Source organism: Carassius gibelio, chromosome B16, assembly GCF_023724105.1.
Source record: "Carassius gibelio isolate Cgi1373 ecotype wild population from Czech Republic chromosome B16, carGib1.2-hapl.c, whole genome shotgun sequence".
Taxonomy (NCBI): domain Eukaryota; kingdom Metazoa; phylum Chordata; class Actinopteri; order Cypriniformes; family Cyprinidae; genus Carassius; species Carassius gibelio.
Window position 1 is genome coordinate 24,807,421 of NC_068411.1, and position 23,658 is coordinate 24,831,078.

Sequence of the window (23,658 nt, forward strand, 5' to 3'; positions counted from 1 at the left end):
ATCGATGATGTACTAACTGTCCTTTAAGTGTAAGTGCATTTTCTCTTGAAATCCTTCCTGTCTTTGTCTCTGTCTCTCACATTCTGTGTACTGACTGACTCGCTCTTCATTTCCTCTGACCTCTCCAAACTCTACTTGGATGAAAAACAGCCCCTGTAATCTTGAGATTTGTCTCTTTTCAGTAGAGAATAAAGTTCATCTCACTGCATGTAAGGCTTATTGTTATGGCTGGCATTTCAAATGAGGTCATTAACAAGTTTATACTTGTAAGTCTTGTAAATTTGGCTTAATTTGTAGAGATGTGCTATTACTTTTCTACACAGTTTAGCTTGATGGATGATAAAAGAGGTAAATAAAAGCCATTGACTTAGTGCACTGAAGGAGTATATTTTAAATTCAGACTTTCAACTATCGTCTCTTTCGTGGTTACAGGCTTACATGGCGTTTGTTGTGCTACATGGTCCCAAAAATGTAACATTTACGCGCTTTTTAAGCATTGCTGTTTAGAAAAAAGGGATTTTTAAGCCATTGAAATGAACTTATTTCGTTATACTTATATAGGAGTGTTGTCAATGAGGCGTCGCGCACGTGAAGATGGTGTATATACCTTATTTTTCGGACTATAAGTCGCACCTGAGTATAAGTCTAATCAGTCCAAAAATACGTCATGAGGAAAAAAACATATATAAGTCGCACTGGACTATAAGTCGCATTTATTTGGAACCAAGAACCAAGAGAAAACATTACCGTCTACAGCCGCGAGAGGGCGCTCTATGCTGTTCAGTGTAGACTACAGGAGCACTGAGTAGCATAGAGCGCCCTCTGGCGGCTGGAGATGGTAATGTTTTCTCTTGGTTGGTTAATTTCTCTCGGTTCATGTCAAATTAATTTTGATAAATAAGTCGCACCAGACTATAAGTCGCAGGACCACCCAAACTATGAAAAATATATATATATGTGTGTGTGTGTGTGTGTATCGTTACCGTGAAATAAAATCACTCATACCGTGATATAAGATTTGGTTTACATTGCCCATCCCTATTTTGACCTTATAATCATGCACATATGTACAGACTTGCTAGTGTTATCCACAGATTCAGTTATGGCTATTATAATTCATTGAGCAATAAAATAAGTAGCTGTATGGAGGCATGTGATCTATACATGTAACAGCTCACCTGACATGATCATATACTGTAAGTGTGGTCTTATTTCTCTTTTAACCACATAGCATGGTTTATCTTCTTCCAAATGTATTAACAATTGTTTGATACTAATTGGAGAAACATTGTGTCAGTTCACTTATCATGTGACAAAAACACACTGCATGTCACACGCTGTTTCCCATTATTGTGTGACTCTGAACACTGATTTGTATGTTTAACCTTTACAGAGTTAAACTTTAAGCATTCACCTCCATTAAGACATGTCATTAAATTATGCCTCAAGATGCAAAATGTTTGTTTTGCCGTCTGAAAGAGATTCAAATGGATGTTTAAATGCAGTATTATGCATTCGGCAGACTGTTTTAGGCAGATGGTGTTGTGTCCAATTATTTATTGTAATTTTCAGCGCTTCTGAGTGGCAGAGTAATGATAACTTTAGTCAGATCTGAAAATGAGTGTTTACAAATGGGAGAGACTAGCATTGGCCATTAATTTAGAGCACGGATTTAATGGAAATGAATTTAGCCTTGAGGCTAAAACATTGTTTGACTTCTATTAGCATTCATTTTCAATATATGACCTACAAATGACAGTCTAATAACACAAGCCAGCATTAGCTGCTAATGTATTCTTAAAAAAGGGAAAAACCTTGCAGTCTTTATGATTATTCCCATTATAAGCAAAGTAATTTGAAACCACACAAATCTGGGCCTGGTCTTCATCATCGGCCTAAGGCCAAATATATTACATTACAAGTGTGTTATATTTATTCATTTAAAGACTGAATCCGTAATGCATGCAACAGATGCTTCATGTATTCTCTACACTTGGCATGCTTATTTCTTATTTTCTTTTTTAACATAACTCTGAAAGTAAGTGTACTTTATGTATTTCATAATGCACTGTACTGATTGCCTGCTGCAGTGTTAGCAGAAGGTTTATTTATTTATTTATTTTAATTTTTTTATGAAGATCCATTATGCAATTATGTCCGATTTCAGTGTTTCTACTTAAAAAAAAGAAAAAAAAAATATTTTAGAAAGAAATTAAAACTTTGATTCAGTAAGGATGCACTAAACTGAACAAAAGTGGCAGTAAAGACATTTACATTGTTACAAAAGATTTACTTTTCAAATACATGCTGTTCTTTTTCCTCTTTTCTGTTCATCAAAAAAATCCTGAAAAAAATTATCATGTTTAAACAAAAATACTGAAACAAAAATGCAGCTGTTGTAACCAATAATAATATATGTATTTTTTAACACCGAATCAGTATATTAGAGTGATTTTTGAAGGATCACATGACACTGAAGACTGGAGTTATGTCTGCTGAAAATTCGCCACAGGAATAAATTACATTTTTTAAATGTATTAAAACAGAAAACATAAATTGTAATATTATTTTACAATATTGCAATTTTACTGTATTTATCAAATAAATGCCACCTTGGTCAGCATTATATTTATTCTAGCTTTGTATACATTTATATGTATATGTATATGTATATTCTCTCGAAATATCTGAATTGTAATTCAGATTTCCCAGATACGTGCTGTTCTATGAACATCTCTGCTATAAGGGAGTCTAAGGGTCCGTATAGACTTATGTAACTTGGTATTCAGTGCTAAAATCTCATATGACTGAACAATGGACTGCCATTAGACTGCGAGAATGCAATTGCATGAAGTCGGGGGAGCTCCATCAGACCTGAATAAAATACTCATTGTCGCACATACAGAAAAACCTCATAGTGTGGTCTCATTTTGGGTCATTTCAAAGAGTGCGATCTTCCTTCAAGCCTAAGACTCCATTTAGCAGCACCCAGGGGAGCAATGTTCTCTCGCATTTCTCAAGAATGCACAGGTGCCTTTGACATGTTTTTTGTTTTTGTTTTTTGGCCTAAATACATCCTCCTCTGTTTGTTTGATATGAATCATTTTTTTATAGAGCATGACTTTGGGAATGTTGCTGTTCTGGGACTGATTACTATGTTTTATTTTGGCAACTCAGATCTTCTTATGGGTGTTTGCTAAGGCCAGTATGCTGATTTAGAGCCCAATAAAACATTGCTTATTATTCATTATTTTATCAATGTTTACAAGTTTTGCTGCTTAATACTTTTGTGGAAACTGATAAAAAAAATTCAGGATTTTTATTTTTTGTGTGTTTGTTTATAAATGTATTTTCTGTCACTTTCAAATTTAATGTTGAATAAAAGTATACATTTCTTTAAAAAAATAAAATAATAATTAATAAAAATCAGTGTGCCTTAAAGAATAGACCTGAACAACAATTGTGGTCAAAATTATTAGAACACCTGAAAGATCTGAAAATATTGACCTTTTTTGCCTCCAAAACATGATTTAATTTCATAATGTTCATGAAACATGCAGATGGTTCAGCACAACAGATATCAGATGTGTGTCTTACTGTTTTTATCCACTTTTTACTTTAATAATTGGTATGTCAATCTTTTGCAGCAATAAAAACAGCACATCTTTCTGGCATTGTGCCAGTATATTTCCTGAGAACCTCAAGCCAAAGGCTTTCCTTTAAAAGTACAGTAGATCTGTCCAGTTTATTTTCCAACTCGCCCCAAATTTGCTTGATAGGGTTGAGGTCTGGACCATATTCATCTTTTTCAATGTTCCAGCAGATTACTTCCATCGCAGGTAGTTCCAGCAATAGTTGATTTTATGGGTATTGCAATGACCATTTCAACCAAAACAACTGAAACCTCTTTAATATGCCATGTGTTCTAATAATTTTGCCCACCATGATTTCCATGACACCCCAGAAACCATGTTGCTGTGCTGTGTGGTAAGAAAAACACCCCAAACTCTACAGAAATTATGGAAGAGCAGTTTTGCAGTAAAAAAAAAAAAGTTAGACTTAGACTAGATCTAGTTAGACTTGTGATTTTTTTGTAAGAGCATGCATTAGACACTTGCTTTTGTGCATTTTTTTTATCAGCAGTGCCCTAAATGCTTTTGTGAATCACAGACAAATGATGTCTCTGATTAGTTGTGATGGAATGAGATTGCAGTTCTCAGGTTGTGCTGAAGAGCTTTTAGAGATGAAAGCATTTCAAACGAGTGACAACCTTTATCTCTCTGCTGTGGAGAACAGTACTCTACAGGAAGCTCTCTCCTTTTCTCTCTGCCGTCTCATATTGCACTTTTTCCCACCATGAACTGCCCTTGCTTCCCCTCCCCCTCCCTGCCTGTATGTGGCTGCTGTCTTGGTGGTGTCAGGCCGATGATGCTCTTTTGCGTGATGGCAGACGGTGCTGGTGGCACAGGGCCGGTGTCTGTTCCCATGGGGAAGCGAGGCCTGGGCACCTGCTCTCGCTCTTACTCCTGCTGCTGCCATTGCTGCTATCTCTTTCAGGGCTGCACCTCCTCCTCCTCCTGCAACACCTCCTCCTCTTCCTCCTCCGCCGGCCGGACCCGCAGCTTCTCCCTGCATCCGCACCCCATCCCACAGTGCTCCTCCATCTCCGCCCAAAGACAGACCCCCCAGCACGGGACGCCTGCCTCTGTCATCACCATCACCCACCACAAGTCTCCCCCTGCCAGCCAACGGGCCTGCAGTCAGCATCCTGCAGGACTGCACCAGGTCAAAGAGGTATGGACAGTGCCAGACAGAGCCAGCTAGCCACTGTTAACATTTTGCAGTGCCTGTCAGGGTTTTATTTGATTGAACTCTTTGATGAAAATTTAGAATTTTTGGGGGTCGGACTAGTAGTTTGGATTTTTTGGCCAGTCAGTATTTTCATTAGTCATACCATATATATATATATAATTTGCTTTATATTTTAGATTTAACATATTATATGTGACCCTGGGCCACAAAACCAGTCATAAGTATATTTGTAGCATTAGCCGAAAATACATTTTTGTATTACAAATACAAAATTTATTATTTTTCTTTTATGCCAAAAGTCATTAGGATGTGAAGTAAAGATCCTGTTCCATGAAGATAATTTGTAAATTTCCTACCATAAATCAAAACTTGCTAAGCTAAAAGCTTTATTTTTTTATTATAACTTTAAAGGCTATTTTCTCAATGTTTCGATTTTTTTTCAGGTTTTCAAATGGTTGTATGTCGACCAAATATTGTCCTATCCTAGAAAATACATAAATGGAAAGCTTATTTATTCAGCTTTCAGATGATGTAGGAAAAAATTTACCCTTATGACTGGTTTTAAGGTCCAGGGTCACATATTAAATATTATATTATATTTTAACTTACTTTATATATTTCATATATATGCAACTTTATATCTAATTTTATTTTATATGCTTGTTTTTTATATTAAATGCATTTTCCTATAAATGTTACATTGTAGTTACATAAAACTTTTATTGGATTGCTCATTTGTTAATTTAAGATTTCTTTTAAGCAACATGATTCTATAAAAGTGAGAGATTAAACTATAACACACACACACACACACACACACACACACACACACATAAAGTCATGATCAAAGATGGCTGGGAAAATTAATCTACATTGTTAAACCTTTTGATATTTTATTTAAAAAATTCACAAAAATCTAACTTTTCATTTGATAATAAGAATTTAAAATGGGGGGAAATATCATTACGAAATAAATGTTTTTCTCTTATACAAATTGGCCACAATTAAGGACACCCTTTTATTGAATTCTTTCAAACCTCCATTTGCCAGTTTAACAAGTCTAAATGTTCTCCTATAATGCCTGATGAGCTTAGAGAACACCGGACAGGAGATCAGACACCATTCCTTCATCCAGAATCACTCCAGACCCTTTAGATTCCCATCTCCATGTTGGTGGTGCTGCTCTTCAGTTCACTCCTCTCATTTTCTATAGGGTTCAGGTCAGAGGACTGGAATGGCTATAGCAGAAGCTTGGTTTTGTGCCCTGTGACCCATTTTTGTGTTGTTTTTGAGGTTTGTGTTTGGATTATTGTACGGTTGGATGATCCAAACATGGTCCATTGTAAGATTTCTAACAGATTCAGTCACTTTAGATTTTTTATCTGTTGGTATTTGATAGAATCAAAGATGCCATGTATCTAAACAAGATGTCCAGGATCTCCAGCAGGCCCACAACATCAAAAATATTTCACTGAACACATGGGGTACTTTTTATCACTGTGTTCTCCAAACCCATCCTGAGTGTTTGCTGTTAAAAAGCTCATTTTTTAGTTTCATCTGACCTAAGAAGCCAGTCCCATTTGAAGTTCCAGTTGTGTCTGATAAATGAATATGCTGGAGTTTGTTTTTGGATGAGCTAGGAGAATTTTTCTTGAAACCCTCCTAAACAAAATGTGGTGATGTACGTAGGTGCGGTTTGACAATTTTTTTTAAGGTTTTCTGACCCCGAGACTCAACTATTTCCTGCAATTCTCCAGCTGTGGTCCTTGGAGAGTCTTTAGCCACTCAAACTCTCCTTCTAACCATGCATTGGGATGATATAGACACACATCCTCTTCCAGGCAGATTCGTAACATTTTCTGTCGATTGGAAATTCTTAATTATTGCCCTGATGGTGGAAATGGGAATTTTCACTGCTCTAGATCTTTTCTTATAGCCACTTCACTAATTTGTGAAGCTCAGTTATCTTTTGCTGCACATCAGAAATATATTCTTTGGTTTTCTCATTGCGATGGATGACCCTGGAGTATTCAAAATTGTGAATATGAATGGGAATATTGTGGCCAATATGTATTAGAGTAAAACATTTATTTTATAATGATATTTCCCCCCATTTTAAATTCTTATTATCCAATGAAAGGATAGATTTTTGTGAATTTTTTAAATAAAAGATCAAAAGGATTAACAATGCAGATTCATTTTCACAGACGCCTTTGATCATATTTACCAAGGGTGTCCATATTGTTTGGCATGACTATATATATTTTTATATATAGTTACAAAAATAACATTTGTCAGGTATGGTGTAAAACATTGGTTTGTAAATTTCATTTTAACTGATGCTTCCAGGTCTGTCAGAAATCAGTTGTGCTATTCCTACAAAACCGTTATATGTAACTTTACATTGGTAATATATTTACAGTAAACCAATCCAGTATCTGCAACCATATTCCATTCATTAAAGTATAATGTTACATTAAAGTTAGCAAGATACTGTGTTAATGGTCTGTCCACTATAGTAGATGAAAAGCATCAAAGGGTTAAGCATTAAATATTGTTTGTCTGTTCTGCCAAAAGGTTTTAAATTGTCAAGTTAGTATTTATTACACATAGCACACAGTCTTTTGTATTAAGCTTTGAAGGTTGACGGCGGTTCAGTATGTAGTCAGCAGCACTGCCAGTGTTGAGCTGACTCCCTTATGGAGTGTCTCAACCTCGGCTGGCCTGTGAGTGCTACGTCAGCATCAGAAAGTGGCTGTTCAGCAGGAAGCTTGTGTCATCACATTGTTTTGACATTGTTGCAATTAACCCTCAAAGTGGAGTGAAAATGATAGAAATAGTCAGTTTTGACTCAAAACTACAGGAATTGCACTCATTCTCATTCACGTATGAGTACTGAAAAAATGACTGCCAAACCTAGCATCACTATTACTATTGCTCATAGATGAATCCTTATGCCAAAGTATAATAGTTAAATAGTTTGAATAGTTCACCCCAAAATGAAAATTTGCTTAATATTTACTAACTTTTAAGTTGTGATTATTTAAGTTGTAGAAAGCTGATAAAACATCACTATAATGCTCATGTAATCAACACTGTTCCATCAATTGCATTATTAAGTGATTATGGTGATGTTTTTATCAGATATGTGAACTTTCATTCTGTCTGCACCCATTCACTTCAGAGGATCCATTGGTGAGCAAGTGAGGCAATTCAAAATTTCTCCAAATCTTTACTGACGAAGAAACAAACTCATTTACACCTTGGATGGAGTACATTTTCAGCAAATTTTTGGTTGGACGATTCCTTGAAAATTTGGCATGTAGCTCGGGTAGTACTGCTTGTAGTGTTGGGCCTGGGTCGAGTTTTAGTTTTTAACCAACTGAGTTTGAGTTGGAGACATTTATTTGTCTTTTTATCTTAATTTTTAGTTTAATATTTTATACAACATATGATGTGGATTCCTCTGTATGCTGAAAAAATTCTGTATGCTGAAAAAATTATTTAAAATGTCCAAGTCCAATTCCATTAACAATTGAAGTCCCAGTCCAGAACTCTGACTGCTTGTGCTACAAAAAATGTACACCACCACAAACTGCTGTTATAAGCAACCCAACCGAAGAGATGATCAAAAAACTAAATAATCCTATAGACGTAAACTGAATCTTATCTAAGAAACTAGCTTTTGCTTTGTTTTAAACCGTCAGTTTGTATGACCCTAATGTGATTTTTTTTTTCTGACAACCAGCTGCTTTTATGCCATATTTTTTGGCCTCGAATTAGACGACACTGTCACTTTCGCTGACAGTCCAAAGGAAACATGCAGCAAGTCATTGGGAACCAGCTGAGATTCATACAATGCACTTTCAAAATGTGTGTGCATCTAAGCAGTGAGGTGAAAATTATTATTAGCAATCTCTCTGAATATCTTGCCAGCGTGATAGGCAGAATATTTTACTGGTATATAAAGCTGGCATGCGTGTTTAAAGGGACAATTCTTTTAAACTCATGTCATTGTAAACCTGTATGACTTTCTTAGGGATGAGTAAATACTACAGCTACATTACAGCTACACAATACTACATTTTTTGGTTTGACACTAAAAACTTAACGACATTCTCTTTTTATGAAGCATTTTGTGGGGCATTCAATTCTCCTCTCATTCATCTGTCTTCAGTCAAGCCCCACTAAATTATCTTTCTTGGCTGTGGAGCCAACCCACCCCCATACACCTTTTTAAACTCATCCATGCCCATTTACACCTGCTGATATGGAGCTCAAAAGAGGTAATCTCTGGGCTGTCAGTCAAAGATGTGGCTAGCGCCTGTGCTTTTGAAAAGACAACTTCTCCTTTGCCAACTGGAGATAGCCGAGACTCTTTTTTCATATTCACACCATTTGCTTTCATCTCTGTAATACCTTTCCTAGCAGGTGGAATTCTGTATATTTTGTAGTGTATTTTGAGGTTTTGCTAAAAGTTTTTTCCCCTCCATCAGCACTTCATATTCGGTAAGTGTATTAACTTGGAGTCTCTAATATTCATATTATTCTTTTTAATTCCACTAGCATCACTTAACTTCAACAAATGTTGAAGTATTTATTGTCACGTTTGATTCATGTAATACATCCTTGCTGAATAAAAGTATGAATTTAAATCTAATTAAATATAGTGACCCTGAACTTTTGAATGGTAGTGTGCAGCCTGCAATGTAAGCTGGAATAGCAGAAAGTGTTGTAAAACTGAATGAAAGGACACACTTTACCTAAAGAAATGGTTTTGAAAGGCTCCATATAGTTGCACGGAACTGTTGGCATTTTAATTATTCTGCTGTGTTTATTTTTATCCATGGTTTGATGTGCAATTAGTCACACTGTTTCCCCTCAACAAGTGTGGAGGAGTGGAAATTGCATTTACACAGAAATCATTAGTGAAGATTAGAGAGGATCATCTTTATAGGGATGTGTTGATGTGTCTGCTGGAAGGTTGACAGGACTTGGTCTTGTATAATTCTGGAGGTATTCTGAAAACAATTGACCCCAAACTTAGTGATTTCCAAATGTATTTATTTCGTAGCCAAAGTTATGTTAAAGTGACATTGCATGTCCTTTAAGAGCCCATGCAAGAAAAAAAAAAAAGGTTGTGTGTGCGTGAAAGTGACAGTGATAGAAAGTGACTGAGAGAACTGTAACCTTTCTGACTATGAACATTTTGATGGTAAAAAAAAAAAAAGATGTGATAAGAAAGAGGCTTTGTGAAGAAGGGAGAGGGGGAGGAAAAAAGAGCAGGAGTACAAGGAATTGATTTTCTGTTCATTCTACTATATCGTTTCATGAGTAACAACTTGAGAGGTGTGTTAGAATTATCTCTGCTTTCTGTATATAGAATATAGTCAAAACCTTAGGAGTATAGAAGATAAACCATTATACTCTTACTTACTCATAAATAAATATTGGATTGCTACATATTTTGAATGGAATTATGGGTAAGGCCAGACCCAAACCTGCATTAGCATTATTATGTGCTATGTATCTGCAAGAATCTAGCGATATGATATGTATCACGATACATGGGTTACGATATGATATGTTGCGATACATCAATTGTTGTTAGCAAGGCGACATATTGGGATATTTCTTATATTAGGAATAGGAAAGCTGTCATTAAGAACACTACAACATATGCAAACTTTAAAAAAAAAAGTTTTTTAACCAGAATACAGTGGGATCTTTTGCATTCATTAGTCCCTGTAACATTCAACATCATTGAACCACTTTTTGTGCAGTACAAGTAAAGGGGAAAAATAAAGGGGAAGTCATGGCCTAATTGTTAGAGATTTGATTCCTAACCCTAAGGTTGTGGGTTTGAGGCTTGGGCCGGCAATACCACGACTGAGGTGCCATTGAGCGAGGCACTGAACCCTCAACTGCTCCCCGGGCGCCGCAGCATTAATGGCTGCCCACTGCTCCAGGTGTGTGTGCACTTTGGATGGGTTAAATGCGGAGCACTTGGCTATAGGTCACTTCACTAAAATGCTTGCAGGATTCTTTAGTTAAATTAAATGTACAAACCCGATTCCGAAAAAGTTGGGACACTGTAAAAATTGTGAATAAAAACAGAATGCAATGATGTGGAAGTTTCAAATTTCAAAATTTTATTCAGAATACAACATAGATGACATATCACATGTTTAAACTAAGAAAATGTATCATTTTAAGGGGAAAATATGTTGATTTTAAATTTCATAGCATCAACACATCTCAAAAAAGTTGGGACAAGGCCATGTTTACCACTGTGTGGCATCCCCTCTTTTTTTTATAACAGTCTGCAAATGTCTGGGGAGTGAGGAGACAAGTTGCTCAAGTTTAGGAATAGGAATGTTGTCCCATTGTCTAATACAGTCTCCTAGGAACTTTCTTAGGTCTTCTTTGTCGCATCTTCCTCTTTATGATGCGGCAAATGTTTCAAATGGTTGAAAGATCTGGACTGCAGGCTGGCCATTTCAGTACCCGGATCCTTCTTCTACGCAGCCATGATGTTATAATTGATGCAGTATGTGGTCTGGCATTGTCATGCTGAAAATGCAAGGTCTTCCCTGAAAGAGATGACGACTGGATGGGAGCATATGTTGTTCCTGAGCATATGTTGATTTTTAAAAAAAAAACATAAATATCAATATTGCGTACAGTATCGCCAAACAAAATATCACGATATTCAAGTTTAGCAACACCCCTACTGATTACTTTCTTAATATGTTCGCTTTTCATGTTGCATGTTAGAAAGAAAGTCATACAGGTTTGGAACGACATGAGGCAGAGTATATTTTTGGGTGAACTATCACTTTAATTCTATTTTAGGCTTTTTCTCTCAGCATTATACAACAGTTTTGAGTTTGTGTGATCTCTCAGCTCCTGAATCTTGATCAGTACCAAACCTGTGTGCAAGGGTCCATGGGAATTCTGTGCTGAGAGCAGGTGACAGCTGTGATGCCTGTCTCTTTCCTTTAATGCTCAATAAAAAATAGAAATGGATCAAGGAGAGAGTATAAAGAGATTGATCATTTTTTCATGAGAGCTGGGTTCTGAGCAACCACAAAATCTCTTCTGTACTCAAAGTTTGCCATGATGTAGCAGACAGACAGGACAGTTATTATAGAAATCCCAAAAGTAGTTTGCTCGTGGCATAGAGAGCTGGCAGTAATATCCCTGTTTCAGTGAATTATTTAAAGATGACGTCAATGTATGTGAGACCAAACACATAAAAACCACATTTAAAAAGATAGTTTACCTGAAAACAACAGTTCTGTCATCATTTATTCACCTTTAGATTGTTCTAAGCCTGTATGATTTAAAAATGATTTAAAATTACAGTAAAGACTAGCAATGTTACAAATGATATCTAAATAGAAATAATGTTCCTTTGAACTTTCAGAATCCTTGGAAATGTGTGTCCCAGTTTACACTGTAGATATTAAGCGGCACAACGGTTTTCAACATGGACAATAATAATAATGTTCCAAAATTAGAGTGATTAATGAAAGTTCAGGTCACTAAAGTGACGGAGTATGGAGTAATTCAGTTTTCACAATATTTTTTTACTGTATTTTTAATCAGATAAATGCAAATTTTTGAGCATAAATAAAATGTAATACAAATCTTAGACCCGAAACTTTTGAAAAGTGTTCTTCTTTTATATAATCTTATTTGTTTCTGAGTGTTTATTATTATATTTAGATACAATCTTAGCTGTTTCAGAGAGGCAGATGTCTTGAGTAGACACTAATGTTCCTTTTAAGAGTTTAAGTTTCCTCCGTTAAAACTACAGCTGTGCTGTAATAGTGTTGCAATCACTAAAGTGTTGGAATGGAGGAAGGAGAGAGAGAGAAATATGTGCGTAGTGAGCGGCCTACTGTGATGAGTCACATCCTGCAACTTTCTGCTCCTCTTCGGCTATCCGTCTGCTTTTCATTAGAGCTGCTCAATATCCACACCACCACGAAAGCCCATGGTCATTACCTTCATGACAGACTCAAACGGAGGAGGCAAACACTACAAACTTTCCCTCTCGACTCGCTTCACAATCACAAAACATCCCGTATTCAATGCACATTAGAGTTTTCACAAACACCTAATAAGGGGAAACTCTGCAACATACACCCAAATATGTCATATATTCTCTGTCTCTGGGATTTGCAGTTGACAGCATGTGGTTTGTTTGAACATTTGTACAGCGAAGAAGATAGGATTGAGCTAATCCTGGAGATTATTTTCACTCCGCGAGGATTACAGGTGTCTCAATCTGCTCCAAATCAGACACCTGCAATACAATCCCCTGGATTAGATTGTTGCACTACACTTCTCATTTCTTCTTTACCTCAATATGTATTATTTTATTTCTTTGAGATTTAAGTCAACTTTATTTTCATTTTAAGCACATCATGTGACAATTGATTAAAAACAATTATGTGTGTATATGTACACACGGAGACAGCATGTATTAAAAAAAAAACTGTAAATAATACTACAACATTAACCATTTGTCACATTGTTAACAATATATGCTATGTTAATATATTTAAAAATGTATTTTTGTCCCTGTGCTGGCAAAGCTCAGTTACTCCAGTCCATTACTCCAGTATTCAGTGTCACATGATCCTTCAGATATTATCAGAATATGTTGATTTGATGGTTAAAAACACCAACCTTGTTATTATTATCAATGTTGAACAGCTGTGCTGCATACCATTCCTCTCCAATATATGTGTATTTGAGTGTATAAATGTATTAAAGTTTCCACAGCCACAAAATTAATAAACATAGATAGATAGATAGATAGATAGATAGATAGATAGATAGATAGATAGATAGATAGATAGATAGATAGATAGATAGATAGATAGATAGATAGATAGTCATTATTCAAGTGGCAAAACAGATTGGTTAGTTTTTTATCAGCAGCCAATGAGCTTTATGCTCAACAATCAAATACTCGGCTAGTGCTTGCTGTAGCAGCTGCAGTGTGCTTCAGAAACCCTCCACCTTCCCCAGCTCCACCTGTATAGATCTGCTACGGGGTGATCCATATATGGCAGTTTTCTTATATGTTATATGTGTTATACTCTGCCAAGACCAGACACATTAACATTGTCATGTACATTACCATGCCAAACCCTTCAAGGGCTGTCATGATAGAACTAATTTTGTACAGTTTTTAAGTGCATTCTAATCAAAGATTAATTTACTGGAGGGCTGTTCTGTGGATAATAGAAAGCCCAACTCAAGTAGCTCTAAATATAAATGTGGGCTGTTCAAATTGATTTAATTAAGATGTTTTAGAAGTCCAAATGGAATTGATGAGAAGGCTTTTTGTTGATCTGTTTTTTTTTTAGGTCATGTCCCAGGCAGAAGGCCAACAAAAGAACCTGGTGAATTCCATTGAGTCGCTGCCGAGCCGAGGGCCACTGTCCTCCTTGGACCAGGACCTGCTCCTGCTCAAAGCCACGTCTGCAGCCACACTCAGCTGTCTGGGAGAATGCCTGAGTATCCTTCAGCACAATGTGTGCCAGGCGGCCCAACAAATCACCCACAGTCACATCCAAGGATCAAATACAGGCAAGAATATGGCACTGGCTGTCTCTTCTGAAATGTGTGATGTGTGTTAGTGCGGTGTGCCAAAATGTGTCCTCTTGTTACATCGCATATAATATTATTGTTTGATTTATAAGCTAAAATAATTTGAAGCCCAACGTTTTTTGTAATGGTGAATTTTGTAACACATTTGAATTGCTGTCTATGATATCAAATATCGTTCTGTGTGCAGATAATGTCTCTAATTGGTCAAGGCCCAAGACCGCCTCAGAAGGCCATGTGAAGATTGGAGAATTGACTCGTAACAATACCGCAACTATACATCAGCCCCACTCTCCACTTCACAGGAACAAAGAACGGCTCAAAGACATGGAGGTACTCACAAACACACATATAGTATTGTATAGTGTCATATAGTATAACATCTTTTACATTCTATATAGCAGTTGCCACTGTAGATAGTATCTTATTTTATTTTAAATTATTTTACTTTATCTTTAATTTATTTTTAAGTTATTTTACATTTGTATTTAATTTAACTTAAATTTATTTTACATTTGTATTTAATTTAATTTAAATTTATTTTATTTTATTTTTAATTTATTTTTCTATTCTATTCTATTCTATTCTATTCTATTCTATTCTATTCTATTCTATTCCTTGCCTGAAATTTGATTCATTGCTGTTGGACAATGTTACTGCATAGTTTATTTGGTCTCATATATGATATTGTTTCATTTTATTTTGTCACAGAGATTCTCAGAAATGCAGATATATTATTATTTTTTCATAACATTTTCTTTTATTTATTTTTTTTTTTACTTTACATTTTCTTTAATTCTTTTTTTTATTTAATTTTTTAAATTGAATAAAAAAAAATTATGGATTTTATTGTTATTTAATTATTTTATTCTATTCTATTCTATTCTATACCCTGCCTGAAATTTGATCCATTGCTGTCACTCTTGGACAATCTTACTACAAAGTTTATGTACTATTTGTCCTCGTATATGGTCTTGCATTTCATTTTATTTGGTCACAGAGGAACTCAGAATTGCCAATTTATTATGTTTTATATCTATAACACTTTCTGAAAATGTATCTGTTACTGTCACTGTTGGGCAGCATTACTTTAGAAAAATGGGTACTTTAGACACTATGTGGTCTTGTATTTCATTTTACTTCGTTTTTGCACTAGACTTCTCATCCAAATTTCTGAGGCGGCACTTTCTCCCTCGCCTCCTCAAAGAAAACGCCCCTGCAATATAGTCATCATTACACCCATCATTATCATTCTGAAACTGGCAGCTCTGTGACACGCTACTTATCACTTTAAAAGGGAGATGATCTTTCAGGGGTAAAATCTGTCACCGGGATCCGTTCAGCTTTTCTGATAATAGCCTAAAAAATCAGAATGGTCTCTGACTCATTTAAAGTCTCCCGTAGAGTAGACACGTCTTTGAAAAGTTTCAAATATGCGTCTGCGCTATTGTGCGTGAGCCTGCCAGGCTTCTACGGTGAAGGAGTGGAAGAGGAGCGCTAATTGGACGTGTTCTAGTTTTAGCGTCTGTGGCGGGTGACTGAGGATACCCACAATCCCTCTGGAGCCCTGAATGAGTCAGCCCTCTTGGAAACCTTTTATCCGCCTGCGCTTCTCTGGAGAAATGCCAGAGCTGCTGTTTCTTGGACGTAAGCGTGTGCAACTGTTTGTTTGCGCGCACACGGTGGCGTATGTATAAATACACGTTAATTTGTGTGCGCGCGTATGCCTGAAGGGAGCTAATTCATTTTGCGTTTGCTTTGTGTGTGCTAGTCATTAAATCGGCTCCCTGTGAGGATGAACATGCTCCCAGAATGCAACAGACATTTTTCTGTTTTTTCTCTGATATAATCGCGATAATCAATCTAATTAATTTAACTTTGTGACTCATGCCATTAAACCTTTAAATGACTCAGTTCGCACTGTAGAAAATTAAGATGATGATGGCATGATGCTGAAGTGTAAAGCAAATGCATGGCACATGTGTACTTCAGCTTCTAGCACCGAATGCAATTTTAACAGATGCAACATCAGCATCGACTGCATGGCTCATCATGGCTTATCTGGGCATGAAACTGTGCCAGCGCAGACAGTGAAATATGCTGATGTATCTGAGGTCTGAAATGAGTTTGTATGAGCTCCATCAATCCCATCATACTGCATATGAGATCTGGCTCCATGCGCCTCCTTTTTCGGGAGTGCAGTTTGTTGCTAAATGGATTCTGAGTGGCACAGTGGATAGTGCTCGCGTCACGCAGGAGTGCTCTGGTGATCTTTTATCACACTGTGTGTATTGTAGCCCTGGAGATACATAATTACCTGGAGCTTTCGCGCTGCATAATGTGATTGCCAGCTGCAAAAAGCCACTTCAGCTGCTGTGGGAATTAAAGGAATAGTTCATCCACAAATGGAAAACCTTATCATCGTTAACTTACACTCATGTGGTTCCAAACCTGTATGACTTTCTTATATCCATAGAGACTTTTTGCTCTTTTGAACTATAATAACTATCGCTCATTCAGTGCCATGGCCGCTGACGTTATTTATTTGCTAACATCTTTGTGCTCTCTGCTCTGCGTTGAGTCTGAATCTGACCAATAAAACTTTAAGATTAAACAGTTAATTTATATCATATAAAAATGGGAGAAAATGTAAAGCGCGGTCATAGGCGAAGTGTCCCTCACTGGTTGCCATAGAAATATGAAACACACTCGCGACTGCACATGCGTGCTAGCTGGATCAACCTAAAATATACTTTAACGCAATTTGAGCATCATAGAAAACATTCATGTGAAAAATATTAAATATGACTGTGTCAAGCCTGCAAGCATTATTACCGTGCGTGCACTTGCATTAACTGAGTTTCTAACGGCAGAGAGAGAGAGAGAGAGAGGGAGAGGGAGAGAGAGAGATCACTTTTTTTTGGCTCACTCTTTTCTTTTCCTAATTTTACAAGTTGCAAGTTACAAAAAACACAAGCAGTGTTTGATCACGGTGGGTATTCTCCGAGTCTATTACACACAATGTTAAACAGACCCAGGACCCGAGGTAATAGATTCAGACTCGACCCGGACACAGCTGATCATTTAAAATATAGACCCGTACGGGTCCCGGGTCGGGTCCCGGGTTGACGGGTCTCGGGTGCACTGTGAAGAGCTCTAGTATAAAGGGCATCAAACTACTATTTACACTTATTGCAAAGAAAATACTGCTGTTTTTGCATAGTATTAATAGAATACATCGCTATTTGTGTGTAGTGTAAATTGCATCAATTAGCTGCTGCCAAAGTTTTATTTTTGGGTGAACTGTCCCTTTAAGTCATTATTCACTGAAAAAAAGACACTCTAAGTGCTGATTTACGAGTCTCTTTTGTTTAATTGATATAGTTTACAAAACAATTCTGAATTATTTGTTAACAAATCAGACTGATCTGATTTTTGGGTGCAACTATCTGTAATGGTTAACAACCCGTTTAAGAGGAAAGTTATCCATGAATAACAACTTAAATTTAAGTCTTTTTATGGCACGTGTTACAGCATGCACCCCTCATGGATCACTTACAGTATATCAGGGTTTTCCAAGCTGGGGTTTGTGAGCTTATAATTCTAAAAGCTCATTATTAATTAAAAAATAAAAAATATGCTGTATATAATAAAAAGAGAAGATTAGGTTATGTGCATGTCATGACTATTAACCGTCATCAGAAAAACAAGAAAATGAAAATGTGTCATTATTGTTTGTTTCAAGCTTATTTCAGGTCATCCCTGATTTATATGAAGCTTCCCCTTACATGACAATTCCCCATTGTAATTTAAGTGAGAGCAAATTATGACATAACTCATTTTAGATAAAACATGTTTCGATATTTTATTTTTAATTAAAGCAATCCAGTTCTGTTATATGAGCAGCTGCCCGGAACTAACTGTTGTATAACATTTATAATACACTGACCTTGACCTAGCAAGTGGAATATTTATTGAAATGTATATTCTAGAATTCCAATCATGTTATTGAAGCAGACTCATCAGAATGCATCATTACTTATTCTGCATGAGTTTGGGATATTGTAATTCATTTTGACAGACAGGGCCATGGGTCGATGGTGTAGCTACTCACCCGATGAGAAACGCCTGGCCGGTGGTTCAGCCGGAACAGTTTAAAATTCACGGGGATTGCTCAAGGATAGGTGGAACACAACAAATGATTAGCCAAGCGATGTATTCAGCAGCCGTTACAGTGATTCTTCTTGTCTGAATGCAGAAACAGTGAGACATGCTGTAAAACAACAGTGCTGCTCGAAAGGTTATAAATCTTGGAGCGAAAGGGCTTCTCCTTTATGACCGCTGGGCCAAAAGCCAAAGCATTTGTCTGAATGTGATACTGAATCTCAGAATTGACAAACACGTACCTTTGCACCTGCAGATTGTGTTTGCTCTCATGTAAATGAAACTTAATAAGATCTCTTGTGGCAGATTGCCTATTGTTTTCATTATTAGAATAGTTGTACTTCATTGCAATCACCAGTAGAGGAAAGCAGAGAGCAGAAAGGATTGCAGTGATTGAAGATTACAAGTGAACTGCAGAGAAAAGCAGTCACGACTAGCAGTCACGACTGTATAAAGCTGTCTGTGAAGAAGTTTGTGTAATGTACACAAAGCATTTAATGGTTCTTTTTTTAAAACAATGTTTTTATTGGCTTTTTGGACAACTGGGATTGAAATGAGGCTATCAGCAGTCTCAAGGAGAGAGTGTTTCTTTCCTGTCTGTTCATGGTCTGACAGCTCGCTCTTCTGCACTGTCAGAGGAAAATAACAGCAGCAAAACTGCAGGGAGCAGAAAAACAAACCCGAGCTATGAGACATGGCCCATCAAGCATACATATCCCAGATGTTTGACAGGAGAGGCAGCGTTGCAAATCCTTGTTGAGATTCAAATTGGTGTGTGTGTGGCTAGAAGGCAAACATCTGTCTTCGTCTCTCCTGGGGATGAAAGGTAACACTCTCAGAGGCACCACACTGAGGGTTTGGATTGGTGTGCCTGGAAATGGAAAAGATTTCAAGGCGATCAGTTGACCAGTCATACAGCTAAGGCAGGGGTTACATGGGGATCATGAGGAATATATTGATTTCTGGTTCAGATTTTGATTCACTAATTCATTGTGTGTTGTTGTATAGATGAGTATTGCACTAAAAGAGAAAACAGACATAAAACATTTTTTTTTCTGCAGTTAAAATTGCGCTCGCTATTAAAGTTGTTTAGTTTCTTAAAAAATAAAAAAAGCTAAATGTGACTTTATTAGTTCAATTGAGTACATTTTCTTATATTTTTTTCTTTAGTTTGCCTGTAATTTATCACTACAGTTATTCAGTTTATGTATACAATGGCAGTAAATAAGCTAAATGTTATTATTATTATTATATCAATGTAAAATCTAATTATTTAATAATAATATTTTAAATTGTGTAATTTAAATATAGTTTGTACTGTAATTTGTTAAGCTACTACTCATAATATAAATATTTTGTCAATGTAATGTACAATCATATTTTAATACCATTTTGTAAAATCTCATAGTTAAAATTTTTACAATTATTATTTTAATGATATAATGTAAAATATATAATGTAAAATTATATTGTAATAATATGTAATAATTTAAAAAGTAACTGTCTTTAAAATACTAGTATTATTAATATTTTATCTATGTAATGTAAATATTTTAATACATTTTAAAATTAATAAAGGAAACTACATGTACTTTTTACATTTTAAAATGTATTAAATTATTTTCCTTAACATTATTAATATAAGATATTAGTAATATAGTGATGGTAGTAAAACTTTAATGCTACAAGCTACATGATAAACTACATTAAATTTTTTTATATAATTTTAGATATAATTTGATACAATTACATTGTTAAAAAAAATATTTATAAAAATACAAACTTACAAAACCTATACACACACAAAACAAAAAGTACATTTTACTTACAGGGTTTCTGCGGGGTCTTAAAAAGTGTGTGTACGATATGTGTGATCTGCGATTAATATCGTAATTGTTGTTTTAATGACGTGCGATTTGATAGTTTGAGTATATCGCGAAAAGCAAACACAAAATACACCTAAAAAGTGCATGCATACATAAGGTGATTAAGTCTATTAAGTTATTAGGTTTTGTTCCTGAATGAATCACCCGTTTAAATGATTTGGTTCAAACACAATGACTCACTTATTAACAGTGACTTACTGCCGCCTACTAGCGGTTTTCATTTTTTACATTTAATGTACCTTTGCATTTTTTAAATAATTTCAAACATCATTTTTCAATGTTTTATGTTTAAAATATCCAAACATTATTTATATTTTCTATTATTTACATTAAGTATTTCATGTCCCTCAGAGCTACATTAAACAATATTGTATAAAAATACAATATTGTTGTATTTTTTAATAAGATTGGTGAATTCAAATGGTTGTGTTTATTCATTATCATTGTATTTTCTGCAATCTGTTTGTTTCTGCAGACTATTATAATTTGATATGGTAGAGTTCATTAAAGGCTCTTTGTCACAGGAACGTGGTTTCGTCTTGTTCTCAGTGCGTGGGCACTTCGGTTAACCGCGTCCCTGAAGACAACGTGCTGCTGCTGATTATTAATTCACGATGGTGGTGCTGTTTTAAACACTCCTTTCCCACCAGCTCATGCTGTTCTCCCAGGAGCTCTAACATGATGTCACGTCACCTGACCAAAGTCAGCTGATTTTTTATGATCAGTCCTAAAAAGGAAGGTTTTACCAAACAGTTTTCACACATATCTCACAACTCCTTTGAACCCCACTGTATTTCATCTGGAGTGAATACTAAAGCTAATTGCATTGTGCACAAAAAAAAAAAAATCTCTGTATGCTAAGCTGAAGCCTGGAGCCAGAGCTGTACTTTGAGCTGTTTTTGTGACCAAAAGACACAGCAGAGTTAGTTTCTTTATTGTTCAAACTGAAAATTGGTCTTAGGTCTCACTTACAAACAACGCCAGTACAATTCACATAACACATCAAATAAAGAAATAAAACAATTCTCTAAAGAAAATGTAATTAAAAATGCCTTTTTTCATTTTCTAAGTTTGTATAATGAGGTCAGGTGACTACAGCAAACTACTGTATACCATACTTTGTATACTTTACGATATGCAGCATTCTAGTGTTCCATAATGAAATACCATACACGCACACACACATCTGCATGCACACACTAGGTTCAGGAAGTTCCCGTGGAGTCATGTGTGGATCAGGTCTTGTCATGGGACCGCATGAGGATTAAACACATCATCTGAAATGATACTGAACACATCACAAATCATGGCAGATCATTTTTTTCTCTTGCTTTATTGCATTTATACATTACTGTTCAAAAGTTTGGCCTTAGTGAGACTTTTTTCATTTTGAAAGCATTTTTTTTTTATTCTGTTAGGATGCATTCAATTGATCAAAAGTGAAACTATAGATATTAATAATGCTACAAAAAGTTTCTTTTTCAAATAAATGATAGATAAAAAAGATATCAGCGTATTAGAATGATCTCTGAATGATCATGTGACACTGAAGACTGGAGTAATGACTGCTGGAAATTCAGAGGAACAAATGTAATTTTATAATAAAAAAATATATTTAAATTGTAAAAAAAAAATATTTCACAACCTTTTTACCGTTTTTACAGCATTTTATTTTCTATAAAATAAATGCAGCTTTAAAATAAAAATACAAAATTTCACCGACCCCAAACATTTGAGCTGTGCAGTATATTTATACTTTCATTACTTAAAAAAAAAAAAAAGTGTCTTTGAGAAATCCTAAAATGTAAAGCATTACTCTCCTAATGCACCAAGGGTTTGTTTTCATACGTATGTTTACTAGTGCAGGTGTGTTAACTAGTGTTGGAGCAGTAACTAAAGTGGATGTTTGGTCAACTGGGAGTGACTGGACAAGTAAATTTACATGCCCTTAGATTTTAATAATTTGCCTTTAATCTGACTGAAACCAAATTTCAGCTAACTACACTTGTCCTCCAAATTGTGTGTGTGCTTGCTCTGAGAAACAGAGGTGATGCTCGTTATATGTGCATTAAAACATGGACGAGACAGATGTGGAATAGGTGTAAATGCTCTAAGAAAGTGATTTACAGTGGCAGCGGCTTTGACAGATTGAAGGTCATCGGGAGGACCTAATTTTAATCTCTTCACCGGTCATGATCTCTCTCTTTCTCTACTATAATGTCAACTCCATCCACCATAAACCAGAGCAAACAAACCTCATGAAGTTCAGCTGTACCTAAGCAAGCTGACTGTGGTGAGTCGAGGCAACATTACAGTGAGAGAGAGAGAGAGAGAGAGAGAGAGAGAGAGTGTACAGGCTGGCAGAGTGGGAGGGAGCAGCACTTCCTCTGCTCAGGGACAGCTGGGCAGCCAGATAAAAGTGTCAAGAGTTAGTGAGAGATCGTGAAAGAAAGAGTTTTGTGGATACCACCACAGTCAAACTATGTGAGGAAAACCCGCGTATTTCTGAACCAGCCCTGAAATGAATGTAAGTTTGATGCATGCTTATCCTGTTGGTGAGAGGCAGCGGTGACTCACTGGAATGCTGGGAGTGAGGGAAGTTGGAAACTTCATTCATTGTTGTGATGTTTTTATTGGCTCATGTTGGTCATGTTTTTGTGCCTGTATTTTTGCATATTAAGACTAGCAGTGGAACTAGACTAGAAAATACCATTGCTTAGAGGTTGCTATTTAGATGCTCAGGTGACAACGTTGTGTTCATCACATCACCTCATATGTTCTTCAAAATTGCATTATGAGGAATAAAAAGAACAAAATGAGACCATTTAACTTCGTATAGAGCTAAAGAATCATATGGATCACAAAGCTTTGGTCATGGTAGAATTTGATGAGAAATCTCTGACTTTTGATTGCAGACACAGTTTGACACATTAATATCTCTTCTGAAACTTTAAAGGAGAAAAGTGAGGTTACTTGAGTTATTTCCTCTGACAGAAAAGTCTTTATTCTCTCTATTCAATCTCATTGTTTTCTAGGTGAAAAATATTTTTTTTCATATTTTTCTCTATTCTTTCCACTGCATCTCTAAAATCGCTGGGTATTTAATTAGCTCTGATGTGATTTGCATAAGCAATCTTTACACACAACTTTTGCTTAGTAGTTACTGGAG

At 35.8% G+C, this 23,658-nt stretch overlaps 1 protein-coding gene across 3 annotated transcripts in view; it reads left to right on the top strand.

The window, feature by feature from the left end:
* Nucleotides 1-23,658, top strand: part of osbpl10b (oxysterol binding protein-like 10b) — a 41,698-nt gene that overhangs the window by 6,342 nt on the left and 11,698 nt on the right. For 2 of the 3 annotated variants that reach the window (XM_052578940.1, XM_052578941.1), the window contains 3 exons: nt 4,558-4,794; nt 14,199-14,421; nt 14,630-14,772. In XM_052578940.1, the coding sequence (XP_052434900.1) occupies nt 4,558-4,794; nt 14,199-14,421; nt 14,630-14,772 (603 nt within the window). The remainder of the gene's footprint in view (nt 1-4,557; nt 4,795-14,198; nt 14,422-14,629; nt 14,773-23,658) is intronic. The other variant, XM_052578942.1, reaches the window with a different exon arrangement.